The sequence below is a fragment of the Phoenix dactylifera genome, chromosome 8 (genome assembly GCF_051530095.1).
Source record: "Phoenix dactylifera cultivar Ajwa chromosome 8, Ajwa_hap1_PhDact_Kaust_v1.1, whole genome shotgun sequence".
Lineage (NCBI taxonomy): Eukaryota > Viridiplantae > Streptophyta > Magnoliopsida > Arecales > Arecaceae > Phoenix > Phoenix dactylifera.
The window spans coordinates 25,788,809-25,807,552 of record NC_143197.1 but is presented as its reverse complement, the minus strand read 5'-3'; the positions used below and the strand labels follow the sequence as shown (position 1 = coordinate 25,807,552).

The window sequence follows — 18,744 nt, the reverse complement described above, 5'->3', positions numbered from 1 at the left end:
GGGGTGGGCTGGTTCCTTCCTCCCTCTTACCCTTTTTTTCAGCAAAAAAAAAAAAAAAATTTAAAGCCCATTTAAGCACTTGCTAAATTCCACTTCAATATTTGATGCTATCATCAGTTGGATAAAAACATTGCTCAAAGCGTTTTCCAATGGTCAATAGATGAATAATTTTTTTTTTTTTTTTATGGCAGTTGGAACATATCCGATGATCGGCGCAAACCTAAATTTCGGCGTGGTTTAGGTGTTCAATTGGAAGGTGACTAGCTATAAAGATTATCCAAATATAAAAAACTTAGGAAACTACATAGTGGTGTGAAACTGTGGGCCTTTCTCCCAAAGTATAGATGCAATTAAAAGCTTCCAACCGTGACAACGAAGTAAGCTTAACTTATTGAAGTCTTGTTGCTTAAAATTTGAAAAAGGTTTTGGTCGGCACATGCTAAAGCACGCATGGTTGTTTTCTCTCTAGATACTACTTTTTTATAAGGATATATTGTGTCAATGACTCTAGATGAAGCAGAAACTATGGTCCTCCTTGTGGATGGATGGATTACTATTTTATATTTAATCTTTGACAAAAAAAAAGATAGATTTATATTTAGCTCTTATTTTAATAGTCTCTCTTTGTATTTCATAATTTCTCGTGTGTACAAGCATGTCTAAATCAAGTATGATTGTATAATAATAGGTCTAATTGTGTTCAAGAACTAATTAATATAAAATATCAACTGCGAAAAGGACTAACTTTAAGATGGTAGGCAAAAGGAGAACCAGGCTTTAAGTTTTCCTTCATAAACAATAAAAATATAATTTTATCTTGAAAACTCAAAACTTATGGAGTTTTGGTTGTTTGAAAATCCTAGGAAGCGAGAAAAGGATTAACCAAGATTACCACTTGGCAGGTCTAACCTTGTAAAAAGTCAATCTTGTTCTACCAAGTGTGTAGGGAGGAATGGGAGCAGTCCACTTCTTCCAAAGTCTAAACGTGCGGGCTATAAAGTTTGGGTCAACGTTCAATTCACATAAGTTGTTCATTGTATCTCGCAATCGGTTGTTAAATTAATCATTTGAGTTAGCTCAGACAATTTCATGCATCTAGTATTTTCTAATCTTAGATTATGTAACATTTTGAAGACTAAAATAACTTGCTCCAAATTAGCTTATTATCTATCACTTTGACTATAAGTTTGCAAATAAAGGTTGGTTTGGCTTTCAATCTGCAGGTCTGCACAATATTGGCCTTGACATGATCAAAAAATTCAGAACTTTTACCATAAATTCAATGTGTCTCACAATATGGGGGGGCATAAAAAGTTCATGATTTTTTGGGCAACCACACAACTCCGGCAGACGTCGATTGGCCCAAGCCTAGATGTTTACCCTATCTAAAATCTAAACTTAGAAGGATGATTTCAGCAATCACTTGCTTATAGCTGATTTGCATAGGCTATGAAAACTCTAACCTAAGAAGGTTGTGATTAGCATTTCCTTCTAAAAAGTAAACAATGGTGATGATAACAAAGAACTCCTTTCCCTCAAAAAAGTAGATAACTCTTCAACATTGTTTTTGACTCTTTGGAAGGTTATCCTAGATTTCTTTTATCCTTATGAAAGAAATTAAGAATTTTAAGATGACATTAACATGAACTTTTTCTTCTTTTTTTTGTTTCATTTCTTCTCTAAATTAAGGAAGACACATGGTGAGGATGAAGGGTTTCGCCAAAACTATACTAGCTCATTAATTGATGGTGGCAAAATGACATAACAGCTACCAAATCAGGGTAAAAAAAATGAAAAGCCATCACAAAGAACAAATATGATAGAGGGAAGAACAAACATGAGGAACCACTATTTGATGGACCTGAAATAAAAAAAAGTACGTAGTAGCTAGGCTGATAAAAAGATTATAGACCTAATTAATAACAGAGAGCAAAAATTTTGAGGCGACACAGCAATTTCTATTCATATATTTTTAAAATGTTTGCCGGATAGACCTTGAATTTAATCTAGCTACAATCTTAATTAGGCGAAATGAACAAAAGCTCGAGGAATGGACGAGGGTTTAACGCAACTCTAGAGCTGCAAGCAACTAAAACATACAATAAGTCTCATTCATCTTTTCTCTGGTTGGATTTGATTGAATCTATGATTTATTTTACCGAGTCAGAATTTTTCTAGTCAAATCAGATCAAGAATAATCCCCATATAATATATTTATCTAACCGTAACATAAGTTTATTTTAGTAAAATATTGCCAAATAATCAAACGAATACTATCGACAATCTATTCGACATGAGATTTGATTAATAACTATATATCAATTAAATGAACAATACAAAAGCATGACCACATATGTTAAGTTTTTTCCAAAAAAAAAAAAGAAAAAAAAAAGATTTTTAAACTAAGGATGCTGATTACCAATCAATTCAGATCAGAATCAAGTCATTTGGCAATCCAAAACTGGTCGTTATTTTTAATCCCAGCTTGATTCAAATAGCTCCATATTAAATTAAAATCACATGATTTTTTAATTAATTTTGGATTAGAAATGGCTCCATCCAATGTACTTGTAGCCCTACATACCCCTACCAGTTACACTTCAACCTTAGCTAAGCTAGATTGAGCTTGACCAGGGAAAAATACAAACAAGCACGTGTAATGAAATAAAGCTGACGAACCAAATTCCTCTCCGCCGCAATTATGAAGGCAAAACTCTTTTTCCCATCTCGGAGAAGCTCTGCTTTGGCCGAATATAGTTTAATAGCAGCAGAGATTTTTGAAAAGGTCATGCTTCAAACCACGTATATTGACGTTCCTGCACAACGAGAAGAACAGTCTCTTTTAGCCTGGAAAAGTTGAGGACTAACGTTGGAAATAGCGTACATGGAACCTTTTAGGTGGTGGAGCTCATTTATCAATTAAAGAAGATGAAAAGAAAAGGTGGGAGCTTGTCAAATGGATGATGTGGAAGATGAACACGCCAAGTTTGTTGTCTTTTTTTTTTCCAGTACATGCAAGTTGCGCCTGCAACCAGATGTTGAAAGGCTAATGATTTTTTTTAGCTTGGAAAGGCCAAGCCCGAGTGATTACGAGTGTTCTTTATTGCAACAAAAAAAAAAGGAAAGAAAGAAAAGAAAAGAGAAGTCAATGGGAAATTCTTCAGTCTAAACTGTGTGCTGGAAGGCTGGAAGAGACCAGGACCAGTTTTTCAAAGCTAGAAAGCTTGAATGATGAACAAAGTTAGTCTCCTAAGCCAAGAGTCATCTTTGGAATACCAACATCAAAATCATAATTATGTGAAGGGGTAGTTTGCAAATTTTTCGAGAACATTTTATGGGAAGGTCCTATGCTTATTTAGACGGGTGTTGCTGATGCTATGCTCTTCTTTTCCCCGAAAAGATTTTCGATGTTTCTTTAGAGATCTCTTAGTAGCAATAATCCGATCGAAAGAGCTTAAATTGGTCGACCACTGTATCGGATTAGCTTAAGTTCTTCTATTGCAACATTGGATTTTCATCTTTTCTTTAAGACCATGATGTGGCAATCCCCCACAAACTCCAACTCTAGTTTCCTGTTTGTTGGCATACTGCAAGCGCGATCGTAGTATTTTTTAGTTGCTTGGATGCTAGGAGTATCAGTGGGCCGAGCCGGGTGGGCCAGATTTGGCCCATGCAAGAATGCAACCCGGAGGTGAAAGCTTAGGCTTGAGCCAATCAGGTCAGGCATTGGCTTGAAGCACACTTCATCTAATAAGTGCTTTTGCAAGCTCAACTTAAGCATAATTGAGCCCTACTTTGCTTTTCGCGTGTCGAATTACGATTGCATGAACATCAATTGTTAATTTCTTATAATGTTTTAGTATATCTCATTTTGCATTTATATGCATGTTTTTCTTAATAAACATACTAACATTAAAGGATGTCCAAAATGAATAATTATATGATTTTTAAAAATGGATTTCAACGTCCAAGACACTTTATGATGGATTATTATTTCACTTGAAAATCTCATTATAATTTTGTACAATTAAGCGTAAATATTATCAATGGATAATAGCACGGCAATGACATGATTGACGCATAATTTAGGATCCTAGAAGTCATGTTATCTAAGATTTATGATGACGTAAATAGTGCTACTTAAAAAAGGGGAAAAATAGTAAAAAAAAATAAAAAAGAAAGGAAGGGATATATGTCGTTCGATACAAACTTAGAACTTACCTTTTTATTGTTGCCATTTATGCAATAAGTTGAACTATGAAATTTTCTTGATTTCCATAATTTACTTGTCAATTTTTTTTAGGTGAGGCATTTTTCGCTTGAAACATAGACAATACAATATCGAGGTAGAATTTATTTAGGCAAATTTTATCATCTAAACAAATTTCCACTGTTTTTCTTAAAAAAATGTTTTGGACAAATCTTGAGCTCATGGCTACCCATCTATTACCAAGACATTCACCGAGCAAGCAGAAGCCCTTTTGAGGGAAGCTATTCAGGAACAGATCGAACTGTTTTTACTTCAGGAACAAACATCAACTTCTCCCTCTTATTCTTAGTACAAGAATACTCATTGAGAAATATTTCTGATTTGAATCATTCAAAAAAGGTTTTTTTTGTGTACATAAATCTAAACATTTTTACCATATTGAGTTGCACGTACATCTAATCCAATCATGTAGATGAATGGAAATAGTGGTTTATATGGTCATAAAGCGCCACTAAATTAAAGGTTATCTCAGTGGCCATACTTTCTGCATTTAGAAATTGGATGTTTTGAATTTTATTTTAAATGCTGTCTCAAAAATGTAGACCTAGATAATTGTAGAGCACTCTAGAAGAGCACCTAGATAAAGCAACAAATGCTTAATATTTTATTAAAAAATAAGATTACATTAAGACTAATTTTGGTGATACTTAAAAATAGAATTATATTTTTGCCATAATTTTTTTATCATTTTTATTATTTTTAGAAAAATAAAAATAATTGTATCACCACCATCTTTATATTTTTTAGAATGATTAAGTATATCAAACATGCTTATATTTTTAAAATTTTAAAAATATAAATAAAATTTTCGATTTTTCTTTTCTTAAAATAGAAAAAAATAAAAGCTATACCAATTAGTGTGTAACAAAAAGAGCTAGGGGAGGATCTACCTGTTTCATTAAGATTATGAACCCAACTGCAACAACCCATTTACATCCAAATGTACATGAAGATTGATTCCTACAATCATGTTCTGTTATTTGATGTCTAGAAGCCTAAAATAACTCCATCATTTAGTGATTAAGGTTAATTTCCATCGATCTTGTGAAGAAACAGGAGGTAGAGGCTAAGGATGTGTGATGAATTAGATATCAATGTGGGAAGGTGCTATCTCACCAAGGATTGCATTGTTCAAAAGGCCTATCTTCAGCCAGCATGAGAGCGAGTAATTTCCAGTGGGAGGGGCATGTTATTTTCTTAAATTATAATCAAAATTATAATCAAGGAGGCACTACCTCTCTATGCCTTGAATCAATAATTTTTTCAGAAAAAGATAAGTATACATTATCTGAGATGGCAAAATCCATACTATTAGTCCAATCTGATTTTTTGTTTTTTTTTGTCACCCTAGATTGCCCTTTGCTACTGCATCCTCTTGTTTGTGTTTTTTTTTTTTTTTGGTAACACGCTTGATGGTTATTTACTGCCAAACTTCACACTTGCATAAATTATAGCCATGGCCCAGTAGGTCTTGCAATTTCCAACCAAGGTACTTCCCCAGGCTGGTTTGACCCACATTAAGCCGATAATAAATTTAATTTCCAAAACCCAAACTCAACCCAACTTATATATTGGGTTAGGCTGGAGTAAGATTGAGTCAGGTTTATAAGCTTGATTTCAGCTATAGTAGATTGAAGTAGGACAACAAGAAGATATGGGTCAGTTCGGAGTCTATGATGTGAAAATAGTAGGACTCGGATTTGCTCGACCAACCCTTCAATTTGAGCCTAAACCAAATTGTATCCTTCCCAAGAAAATAAACCGAACTGAAATTGGCCTAACTTAAGTACAGAATCCATTCTATTTTTGTTTTTTTGTTTTAAGATAACGGTGCAAGAATAAATTATACAAGCAGGGAACGGGTTGTATCTTTCATGCAAAAGAATGACCGATCTTAGGGATGGCAAGTTACACCATCTCATCGAGCATCCGATCTGATCTGATCCTAATGGGGCAGATTTTATCCAACTTGCAACAAATTTGAGGTGGGTATGGATATTGGTAGAAAACCTCTGCAAACTTAGCCCACACTACGGATTAGTTCATATTCACATAGGGTTAACATTGCCAAAGTTGCACCGTTAACAGATGATTGACAGAGAAGATACGCTGGTATTTGTTGGCGATCCACTCGTTCATAATGGAGTGTATCCAATTTAGAAATCTTTCCGATGATATCCTTAATTAGCATATCTCTGAAAATATACTATTTGAAACACATTTAGCATCTTCCTTAGATATGCTTCTATGAAAGGTAAAGCTTAAGCAAAAAAAAGAGTGGTTCATCCATGCATACTCGAAAAATTCTATAATGCAATGACAAACTCTATATAAGCATATAAACATAGGGTCCAAAAACATTCAGTTCGACAAAAACTATTGCTACTAGATATACAGCAATCTACATCTTCTTTCAGAATTCCATGGAGCCACCAAAAAGAGAGGACAACGTTCCCACAAGCCAACATGCGGCAGTAACCATCCAGGGACTATTGGAGAATAGAGACAGCTTTGACAAGAGTGGGGATCCTGCGAGGATCCTCTACTTCACAAAAGCTGTCAATGAAAGCAGTCAATGGAATGATCTCCCACCGGAGATGGCGGAAATATTCAGGAGAGCGTTCGTCTCAAAATCCTCGATGATGGGTTTAGACATCAATGGCGAAACCGTCGTCGTCGACTTCCACCGCATGTTGCTCATCAAGGAGACGGGTTGCGGACGGTCCATTGCATGGATCGACGTAGAAGGGAAGTGTTTCTTTCCCCGGGAGCCAGTACACTGTTCTTGCTGCTGGGGTGAAGGCATCGGGCGAGTGGTGCGAGAGCTTGATCGACCATGGAGGAGGCCACCCCAAGTTCCTGATCTGAACCTCTCACCTCCGGAAGTTGTTGATGATGAGAACAATGGAGATCGATGATTACATGAATTAAATATGGTAAAATGGTTTTAGAGTTGAAAAAGATTCATCCTTTTTGTTTTTGTTTTTTTTTTTCCTTCTTCTCCTTCTTGTTTTTTTTTTGGATGAATTGTATTTCTCATCCTTTTGTTACCTCTGTATTATTTTCAAGCTTCCAGTAACTTGGAAGCTTCACATAGTTGTGATGTACTTAAAGAAAGAAAGACCATGGTAGACACGATATTTTCAAGATTCAACATAAGATTTTGATATGGCAAACAAAAGCAACTATCTAAATGTTTAGTTTTTTCATTGGATGATGCACTAGATTTGTGGTCGTAGGATTTTTGCGGGGTATACATCTTAGGCCAATGGTATTGAGGGTGCATGTGGCCTACCTCTAATTATATATTTGATGGCCGCGTTTCATTTTCATCTAGAAATCCAAGTATGAACCTAGTCCAAAATCACTTGGGCTTTTCTGCGAGCAATGCTTAAAGAAACTCATGCTGGCTACCAACTGGAAGGGGAAGAAGCATTGATGCTTGCTCTTTCTGTATCTCTCTCGCTCGCTCGTCGAAAGGGTGGCCAAGGGGCATGGTCCGTCACTGGTTAACCATCAGGATCAAAAAGCTAACATATTTAGGAAAAAAAAAATGTAATAATCATAGAGAAATGGATATTGTAAGTGAAAATGAAAAAAACTAATAAGTGAGAACGAACTAGGGTTGCAAATAGGTAAAGCCGAACCATGACATGCCCGACCTTATTTATATTTGGAAACTCGTTGGTTGGGTTTGGTTTAAAAATTGGACCCAATCTAAATTTTAGATTGAATTCGAGTCCCGCATTTTTCAGCTCAACCCAACTGGCCCACTCTGTATATAATCTAGGTGTCTAACTTGGGTCAACAAGAAATGGTCCTAATCCTGCTGGGACCCGATTCGGCCAACCCAAAAACTTGAATCATATGAGCCTTCTTCTCTATCACTCCAAATATCTATTTTTAATTTATTGAATGAACTCTTATTTAAACTAACTCTTTTTTTTCACTCAACAACTATATCTTCTCTCATCTATTTTCACTTAATTATATTAAAACATACATATTTTATTGTTTATTTTTAGTAATTTATATTTAACTATCAATTATTGTGTCTTAGCTATTAAAAAAATAGATAGAAGTTTGACTCAAAATACCAACCCAACCTAGTCTTGACTCAAACCCCAATATTCAAGTTGCGTCCACTTCATACTTGAGTCTTACCTAACTGAAATAATCTGCAGGGTCTGGATTTCTTTTCATGGACCCAACCGTATCAGCTAATGCGTTGGGTCTGGGTCCAACTTCTTGACCTAAATATGAAAATCAACTGGATTAGGGTCAAGCATTCCTTAGTCCAACCCAACCCATTTGCTGCTTTAGAGAGAACTGAAAAATTGTAGTTGAAAGCAAACAAATTAATAAAACAATGAATATAAACTTAAGAAGAATATGTAATCAGTGATAATGTACTACATTAAATAAATTGAAACCAAAGCAGATCAAATGAGCTAAAAGCATAGCATATTAATAACTGAAGATAGTATTTGTGACTAGTGGCGATAAGCATCTAAACAATTAGATGTTCTTAATCTTTTTTTTTTTTTTGATGATGATAACAATCTGCTTCAATAAATTGGAAGCATGTTAGCAAATTTACAGATCTAAAAACTTTTATAATATTATTTTCTTAAATAGAAAATTCCTATAATATTTTTAAAGGGAAAAATAGAGCATATCAATGATCAAAAATCCAAAATAATGCATGAGGTGCCAATTTTTAGCAAAACTATTGTTTGTCGACTCACTTTTCATTGATCAATGACATGAGACAAAAATAGTAAATAAAAAAGAAATAAGAGAAAAAAATATATGGAAGCCTACAGTTTAATCATCTAAATCCAGACGAGAAAATAATTCAACCCACAAAATAAAAGCCACCAGTGACAAAGTAATCCAATCCATCCCCAGTTGGAAAAAGCAATTAACCTCGGTAAAGGCAAGATCACTGTTGGGTCATTAGTTCAATTGAAAAAATGACCTCGATCTCTAGAATGCATCATTGATTTTTAAGTGAAGCCAGGCCAATCAAGGTTCTGATTCACTAGATTTTCAATCTAACCAACCAAGCCAATCTAATAGTGATAACCATGGACGAATCCAAGCGAATGGAAGCCTCTCCCAAATAATCAAGAATAGCAAAGAATTCAAATGGTGCAACAAATTTGCCTTTTTTTCATTTATTTAAACAACTCATTTTGATTTTGGGCAATTACTATTATCTCTAAGTGAAAAAATCATTAAAATCATGATTTGCACATTAGATTCATTCCTTAAAACAATGTTAGCTAAGTTATACGAGACAAGATGAGAATTATATATCTTTCAACATATATCTAGGAGCCATCCTATTAATCAATCAATGAAAAAATTTGCCCAGGATAAAATAATTAAAATTTGCCCAAAATTCTAATGTCTAAAGTAGACAATAGCTAGGATGTTTGACTCGGATGGTAAGCAATATTTCATGCTAATGTCAACCTTGGGTTCACAAAAAATTTTAATTCAAAGCCATGTTGCATCGAGATAACTGTCAAAATTTATAATTCATGTCTAGGGTTGTGAGCAAATCTTACCAGACTAAGTTTGGTGCAATCCAAACTTAATGCAACATAGAAGTAGGTCAAAGTTTTGAATCCAAAATAATCAAAGGCTACGAAATAATTTATTATTTTTTGTGCAATAAGTAATTGATGTCCCATGTTACGCAAGATAGGCTCTATAATGCTACTTTAAGGTCCATGCGGAAGCCCTAATCAAAATGCTTATGATGATGATGATGATAATGAGAACAACTAACAGTATAAAACTAACTGATATTTACCTGTTGCAAAGGAGTGAAGAAGTCTATGAGGGAAAGAAAAATATCAACATCAATATGTCACCGAGTTACTTTGGTTATGCCCCACCATAATATAATGGATGAAGTTAAGACACTTGATTCAATCCCTCCATTAAACTCTGCATATCTTGACCATCTATCCCTATATTAGCTTAAGAGGAGAAGATGAGAAAATAAGACCTTTGAGTGTTATATTTCGCATTCAAACGGCTTAACCACAAGGTATAAGTATGACATTGTTAAAGGCTATTGAGTTGAATGTGATTTGTTTCGAATCAAATTTATAATTATGTATACGAATATCTGAAAGATATAGATTCTTAATGGATTTATGTTTGAAATGGAATTGATTATATATTTATACTAGTTTATCGTAATTTGTATTTATATTTTATTATATGAGTTGTCTAGTTAAGGTATTCATTACTGATTGGTCTGTCTAGTTCATTATATGATTTCTTACTATTTTTATAAGTCTAAAGAATTAGCTCGATATGGAGTTTTTCAATATGGAAGAGCGACTAAAAAAACTGTGGTACAAATTATCTTATATTAGAGTTTATTTGAATTGATGTATTACCTTAGACTAATGTTAGAATTGTGAGACATTGTAAGTTAAGTTAGTTAATGAAATAAAGATTGCATATTATTAGTTTAAATTGTTCCGTTGCACATTTATGATATCATGTTGAGATGCCTTGCATGCTCATAGGAAGAGCTTCCTATGACTGTGTGGCGGTTGCCGTGACCCTCGACTCGCAATCTCGGATCGGAGGCGTGACAAATAATGAATTACCTAAAAAATGTAATTGTAAAATTGAATGAATAAATGAATTATTTTGATTTTAGACTTGAAAATGGGGATTAAATGTCAAAATCTTCAAATTATTGTTTCAAAAGCAGATAATTAGCATATACTAAGTTCTCAAAAAATATAACAAACTATGCACTAAAAACATGCTCCATAAATCTTTATTCCAAAAGGTGGCAACTCAGCTAAGATCTAGCAATTGACTCACTTGCAACACAATACAAATCATTAATTAACTAAGAGTAAGTACAACCTATATGCAGGTACAAGATAGCAAAATCGTGGCAATCAAAGTATCCAAGAGGAATGGTAATGATCTGCCTAAAAAATTTATTTTCAAAAGAATATCCATGTTTTTTTTATTTGCTTCCCCATTTTAAAATGTAAATATGCAAAATTTATTTTAAAGAATTTGGATGGGTTAGTTTAGGTCTAAAGCTAGTTAGCCAAGTCTGCAAGATCAAGCTTGCATTTAATTCATTTTGATGCTTTCAAATTTGACTTCAAATGCCCTATCATGTGAGCTACATTCCCATGTGTCATCAGGACTTACAATCTTTTCAGAAGTTGTTTTTCATAGATGTTCTTGTAGCTTATCATGGGAATTATGGGGCATATCTTGGATGGAGATAAATTTAGATAAGAAAGAGAACAATTACCGATCACTTGAGTAAAACAATAAAATTAGTGAGGGGAAAAATTAAAATAAAGGGAGAGGGAGTTATTAAACCCACTTTCTCTCTATAGAGAAATCCTAATTTATAGAATCTTTAATTTATCTAATTTTCTTTTCTCTCTTTCACTCTCCTCTTGGATTTGTACTATAGATATATAAGCCTAAAATTCAAATCGATGCATTCGGCTCACACCTAACCAAACTCTAGGCCACATTATAAGCCTAATCAAGCTTTGATTGGACCCAGTCCACTCTATCCTAAGCTTTTAAATCTAGATATAAATAAACTCATCTAGGCTTCTTGATTTTAACTTAGGCTAACTCAAGGTTTTCATTTCATCTTCCTTTTCCCATCAATCCAAGGGACGGTCATAGTTTAAGATTACGAGAGACAAGAATCTCAAATTTCAATGACTAATGCATTATGCATATCTGCAACTATATAGTGCCTAACAAACAAATTTAGAAAAATATGAGGAATTACTTGTGCAAAAATATTCTATCCCACTACGATGAGCAATGCTATGATGATATACAATAAGAGAAGTCCCTAGTCACTTTTTTCCACCCTTCCAATGAAAATTCTGCTCATAGGCTATTCACCTTATGAGAGCCTCGCTACTTCCTTCTTGAGTAATTAATTCTAAATTGATTCCAAAGTCGTAACCTTCATAGGCTGTGGTGCCTATCTACTAACTTCAATGTATGGAGACCTTGTCAAGCTTTTATATTGCCGATAATCTTGGGAGTAGATTGAGGATGTTTGAAACTAAAGAGATATATGATAAACTTTTATGCTACTTGAAAATAACCATGCTAAGTCTTTTTCTTTAAAATAGATTGTTTCGATAAGTCCAAAACTTGAAGTTCTCCTGGATCCTTTTCTTAGTCAGAAGGTATGTGAGATTTAAATTTATTTAACATCGTGAACCAAATTAGGACTTGGATATCATAGATAGGTTGTTTCCATCCATCTACTAATTATTCTGTATATTTATTTAGATTTTATTTTTTACATGAATATTCTTCTAAAAAATTCAAATTTGCATAAATACTCTCTTAAAATTTATATTTATTTATACACCATCATAAAACACTATTTTTGCACAAATACCCTTAGCATAACGGTTATTCTAGCATCGTTAATAAAAACCATATTTATTTTAATTAAAAATAAAATAAAATTTTGAAATTACTTTTTTTTTTGTCGATCATCGCGATTATCTTATAAATGTTTCTTTTTGTACATCTACCCATTAAAAATATTTTAGTAATTTTAATTTAAAATCGTTAATTTTTTTAATGATATTAGATGATGTGGGTACATATGCAAAAATAAAAAATAAAAAAATATTAGAATAATAAAATAAGTAAAAAAATTTTATTTATTTATACTCTGATGAGCTAAACAACTTGAAGCAGACCATCCTATCAAGGCACTGCCTTGCTGGCTGGTAGCAAGTCACCAAATTCCTGAAGGCTGGCAGCGAGCGAGTCGATATGTTTTGTTTTGTTTTGTTTTGTTTTGGCGCCAGCAAAATACCTACCTGGTGCGTGACAGATAAAAAACCGTTGGCTCCCGCCAATCTCTCCCGACCCTTCACCGAAAATACAGCTCAGAGTTTCCCTCCTGAAATCTCTCTCACCATCCAAATCAACCCCTCCCTTCCCCCATCCTACCTGTACTCCTCCCCGCCCTCTTCTTTCCTTCCTTGTTTCCTTCCCTTCTTTTAACACATGCCTCCACCCTTCTTTCCCTTCCACCCCCTCCCCCCATCCGGCCATGGGCAACTGCTTCTCCAACGACAAATCCCCGCAGCCCGCCGCCGGCAGCGCCCCCGCGGCCGACCCCCCGAACCCCCCCGCCCGCAATCCCCCCCCGCCGAAGCCCTCCCCGCCCCCCTCCAAGCCGGTCCCCGTCGGCCCCGTGCTCGGCCGCCCCATGGAGGACGTCAAGGCCACCTACACCATGGGGAAGGAGCTCGGCCGGGGCCAGTTCGGCGTCACCCATCTCTGCACCCACAGGCTCACCGGCGAGCAATTCGCCTGCAAGACCATCGCCAAGAGGAAGCTCGTCAGCAAGGAGGACATCGAGGACGTCCGGCGGGAGGTCCAGATCATGTACCATCTCTCCGGCCAGCCCAACATCGTCGAGCTCAAGGGCGCCTTCGAGGACAAGCACTCCGTCCATCTCGTCATGGAGCTCTGCGCCGGCGGGGAGCTCTTCGATAGGATTATCGCCAGGGGGCATTACACGGAGAGGGCGGCCGCTTCCCTCCTCAGGACCATCGTGCAGATCGTTCACACCTGCCATTCCATGGGCGTCATTCATCGGGACCTCAAGCCCGAGAATTTCCTCCTGTCGAGCAAGAACGAGAATGCGCCCCTCAAGGCTACGGATTTCGGCCTCTCCGTCTTCTTCAAGGAAGGTCTTAACTCTTCTTCCATTAAATTGAATGATTTCTTCCTTATTTCCTTTAATTCTTCTGATCTTATCATCTTTCTCGCCGTTATCATCTTCATGAATGTCACAGCATTTTCACAAAATCTTGGCCAGCTAATTTAACCTTAAAAACCCTATAATCTTCTAAATAGGAATCAGCCCGAATTTCTATATTAGCTGGTTTGACCCCTCTCTCTATATATATACACATATATTATTAGGAAAATATCTATAATTATATCAATACCTATTGAATATTATCCATCTTTTGCACATTATAGAATCATTAGATCTACTTTTTTTAATATATAACCACCAAATATTTCGTTTTTTTTTCTTTAAATACTATATATAGAAATAGACACCTGTTATTTCTAGTGCACTCATTACCCAAGGAAGATGACTGTTGGCAAATTGTGTTTGAAATGGTGGAAGAAATAGTAAGAACGTAGAAGAGGAACGAAGGCATTAAATGGAAGAAGGGAAGGAATCTGGAGAGGAAAGGCTTGCCAATGAAAGCGCTGTCTTAACGGTAACTTTCATACAATAAATGTAGGATATGCTATCCCTGGGTACAATGCCCAAAATACCAATAAGCCTAGTTGGGTTCTGCACCATCCAATTGGTTTATAGAATATGCATCCCCAACCCGATAATATGCAAAAAATGAAAAAAATGAAAAAAGAGTAGGAGAGTTGAAAGAGAATTAGTCAAATACAAGAGAAAGTAGGAGAGTAATCTGCATGATCTACTCTCTCACAATACAACTCTATATATATATAATAAAGAGTTGTTAACGAGCGAGTATTCATTGCCCAGCTGTCACTGAATAAAGAAAGCAATTATTTAGCCAAGAATCATCAAAGTCAAGATTTAATAGCTGTTGAAAGAGCCAAGACACCCGTTGGAATCAATGCCTGGTTCCAACATTTAAAAGCATATGAACTTTTGACCAGAAATGATCAAGAGTCCAAAAGGCCAAGGATTAAATACTGAAAAGCTATTTTCAATTAAAAAAAATCCTCCAACAAATTGTAATATGTGTTGACAATATAATGCTAGTTTTATGTCATTGGTTTCTTTTTGGTATCAGGCTTCTGGTGCATTGCATCCATGTACCTGAATATGGAGTTTGCTTTTACTAGTTACCAATCCATATGTTACTGAACAGTAGTATTATACTGGGGGAAAAAAGTATGATGCTGTTTCTGAAACAAGGGTCTTATTCTGTTTCTAAAGCTATATAAGATTGATATCATACTTGTTTTCTTCTAATTCACATGCATTTCTTTAACATTTCACTTCGGTGTTATTTTCTACATGCCATGTTACTTGCATCCAAGCTAACAGCAGGACTACTAATCCTAAGCAGGAGAGGTGTTCACAGACATAGTTGGAAGCGCATACTACATTGCACCTGAAGTCCTAAAGCGAAAGTATGGGCCAGAAGCAGATATATGGAGCATTGGGGTTATGCTCTATATTTTCCTGTGTGGAGTTCCACCTTTTTGGGCTGGTAGGCTGCTATCTTCTCTACTTCATTCATGCTGCTTGAAGATCTCATACTGCTTTAGATGGAGGACTAATTACGATTTTTGAATTTATCCGACAGAGTCCGAGCATGGAATATTTAATGCCATCCTGCGAGGCCACATTGATTTTACATGTGATCCTTGGCCAAACATTTCATCTGGTGCTAAGGATCTTGTCAGAAAGATGCTCAATTCAGACCCCAAGCAGAGGCTTACAGCGTTCCAAGTCCTCAGTAAGAAGACACATTTTTCCCTTTTCTTGGGGCGGGGGGTACAAAACAAACATTGCTAATAATGCCATTGAACTGTTCGAGAAGAACAGTGCAAACCTTCCAAGTTTAAACTCGAGCACTCCGCAGTGCAAGCACTAAGGAGGGAGGTGCCAACCGGTCAACTGATGTACCACTGGCCTAATAACATCAAATTTTAAGTGAAACAAGATAGAAGCAAAAAAAACTAAAAGATTGTTTGGATCATTAATTTTTATCACCAAGAGTAGCAGGTCAGTTAGGAAGTAGGAGCCATGAAACTTATTATTTTTGCATCATTATGAAGGAAGCCCCAATTTCATCAAATGAGCCAGTCTTCTCATAGGGGTATGATTTATCTTATCCTGATACGAAATAAATTAATGGAATCTGTTTGCTATGGCAGATCACCCATGGATCAAAGAAGATGGAGAAGCACCTGATACGCCCCTCGATAATGCTGTTCTCAATAGGCTGAAACAGTTCAGAGCAATGAACCTATTTAAGAAAGCAGCACTGAGGGTAAACTTTTGCTTCTCTTTCTCTAATCTCTGAGGCTATTAAGCGGCCAATAATTAAAAGCCCGATCATTTGCGCAATATATAGTACAAACTTTAGCAAATTAGTTGCTAATTTAGTAGCAAAAATAGGCCCCTTGTGGCTTGTACTTAAGTTCATGTTCTTACTTCCAAATTGTGCAGGTCATAGCGGGATGTCTATCAGAAGAAGAGATTCAAGGGCTGAAGCAGATGTTCAAGAACATGGATACTGATAATAGTGGGACTATAACACTAGAAGAACTGAAACAAGGACTCTGCAAACAAGGAACGAAGCTCTCTGAGTTCGAACTTAAACAGCTAATGGAAGCTGTAAGTTTTTCAGAAACCCACCACAATTTTAAGAACCGTTACCAAATACAAAGCAACACTTTTTCACTTAAAATAATCCAAATCAGCATCAGCTTGTACTTAGATTCCTCTTTTCTTAATTCTTTTCCAACACTTTTTGATACAGGCTGATGCAGATGGCAATGGAACAATAGACTATGAAGAGTTCATCACAGCGACAGTGCACATGAACAGAATGGATAGAGAAGAGCTTCTCTATACAGCATTCCAGTACTTCGACAAGGATGGCAGCGGGTATGTGCAACCAAGCTAGGATAAGTTTACGAGAATTACTTTCATCAAAAAAAAAAAAAGTTCCAAAATTTAGACCATGAGTCCTCTTGCAAATTAAACCAATGAAACTAGTGTACCATATTGGATAGGCAATGGCTAATCTTCTTCTATATTTTAACTCCAGATTCATTACCAAAGAAGAGCTCGAGCAAGCCCTCAAGGAGAAGGGGTTTTATGATGGTCAGGAAATCAAGGACATCATTGCTGAAGCTGACTCTGACAATGTAAGGATAAAAAATAGATCACTAAAGAAAAACTTGATCTTTCTCTGCACAGATTGAATGAATTAATTGCAGAATTTTAGCTTACCACTGCAAGGCCTGTGGACAAACCTAATTAGCCTTCACTTGTATCAATGAACCTTCTGCATCAACAAAACGTGCAGCTATGCTGATGCTCTTTTTGTTCTCATCTATGTTCTTCTTGCAGGATGGGAGGATCAATTACACCGAGTTCGTCGCAATGATGAAGAAAGGGATTCCAGATCCAAACCCAAAGAAGCGGCGCGATGTGTTCATGTAATGGGGCATGAGCAGAGGAAGTGGAACATCGGCTAACATGGTGTATTGACATGATGATCACAGGGGGTGCATTCGAAGGCGAAGCAACTATTCATAAAATTAATTTCAAGGAGCTCATTCTTGCTGCTCATGAAACATGTTCATGAATTTATGTATACTATTTTGTTGGTGGGATGGACATAAACTGGGACTGTAATCAGCAACCTCTTCTTGGTGGGGGGGGGGAGGTGGTGAGGTCTGGGGAGGTTGGTTCGTTTTAATCTTTTCTCAGCAATGAACTAGGCAAGTACTCTTTCTACTTGACAATATCTGGTGAGCAAAAGATAACACAGCTGATATCCCTTTGTCATTAATAAATGGGCGTATGAACAGCCAGGACTCTCAAGGATAGATACTACTAAATTGGAATATGGATTTCAGGATAGCAATGTGGATACAAGGGCCATAATAGCACATAAGAGTTCTGAAAGAAACTTCAATTCAGGGTTAATTGTCCAGATATAGTTTGATGATTTCAACACCTATGCAGCCACAAGGTTAGGGACATCATGGATGGGTGTGGGATTGTAGCAGATGGACATAGATAGCAAGAGATTGGGCTTATATCCTGGTCCTATAAAGCCTGACATTTGTTGCAAAGGAGAGGTCCCTAAACACATCCATCCTGGATCCTATGAGAGTATGTGCTTCTGTTAGCACTACCAAGTTAAAGGTTAAGAGGAAGAATTCTGCACCAATGGACCTACTTCATCTTCAGCCAATTCACTTTTGAGGTTGTTAACCTCGGGGTTTCTCTGATAGTGGTAGGAAGCCTTTACAAGTGTAATTGTTTAATCATTAGGCTCGAAACATTAACTTCATTATGCTACTAACAACAAACTCACCAACATGCCTTCGTCTTCTACTATCCCTTGTTCCGATATCTCATCAATTTTGTGGTAGGAGGGACTTTCTGCATCTTTCTCATCATTTAGATCAGAAAATGCAGCTGTGATTGTAAACACCACTTTTTAAAAATATAAGTTGGAAAACAATAAAAAAATAAACATATGTTTGGATGATTAGACTGAAAATCTTATTGAATTTGTGGATTGAGCCAATACAACCAGTAAGATCATAAGATTACAGGCTGGGCTAAGACTATATTCATAAGTATCCAAAAATAGCTTTGGAATGAGCCGGCCCAAATTCTATAGGAAGAAGAAAAAGACTTGCTGGTT

At 36.0% G+C, this 18,744-nt stretch overlaps 1 protein-coding gene across 1 annotated transcript; it reads left to right on the top strand.

Moving 5' to 3' along the window:
• The first annotated feature begins 13,299 nt into the window (after positions 1 to 13,299).
• LOC103706309 (calcium-dependent protein kinase 2-like) lies at positions 13,300 to 17,824 on the top strand. The gene is made up of 8 exons (XM_008790371.5): positions 13,300 to 14,028; positions 15,415 to 15,558; positions 15,655 to 15,807; positions 16,229 to 16,344; positions 16,524 to 16,691; positions 16,837 to 16,964; positions 17,128 to 17,227; positions 17,433 to 17,824. Exons 1-8 carry the CDS (start codon positions 13,383 to 13,385, stop codon positions 17,523 to 17,525), a joined length of 1,548 nt encoding a protein of 515 aa, XP_008788593.1. The 5' UTR covers positions 13,300 to 13,382; the 3' UTR covers positions 17,526 to 17,824.
• The last annotated feature ends 920 nt before the right edge of the window (positions 17,825 to 18,744 follow it).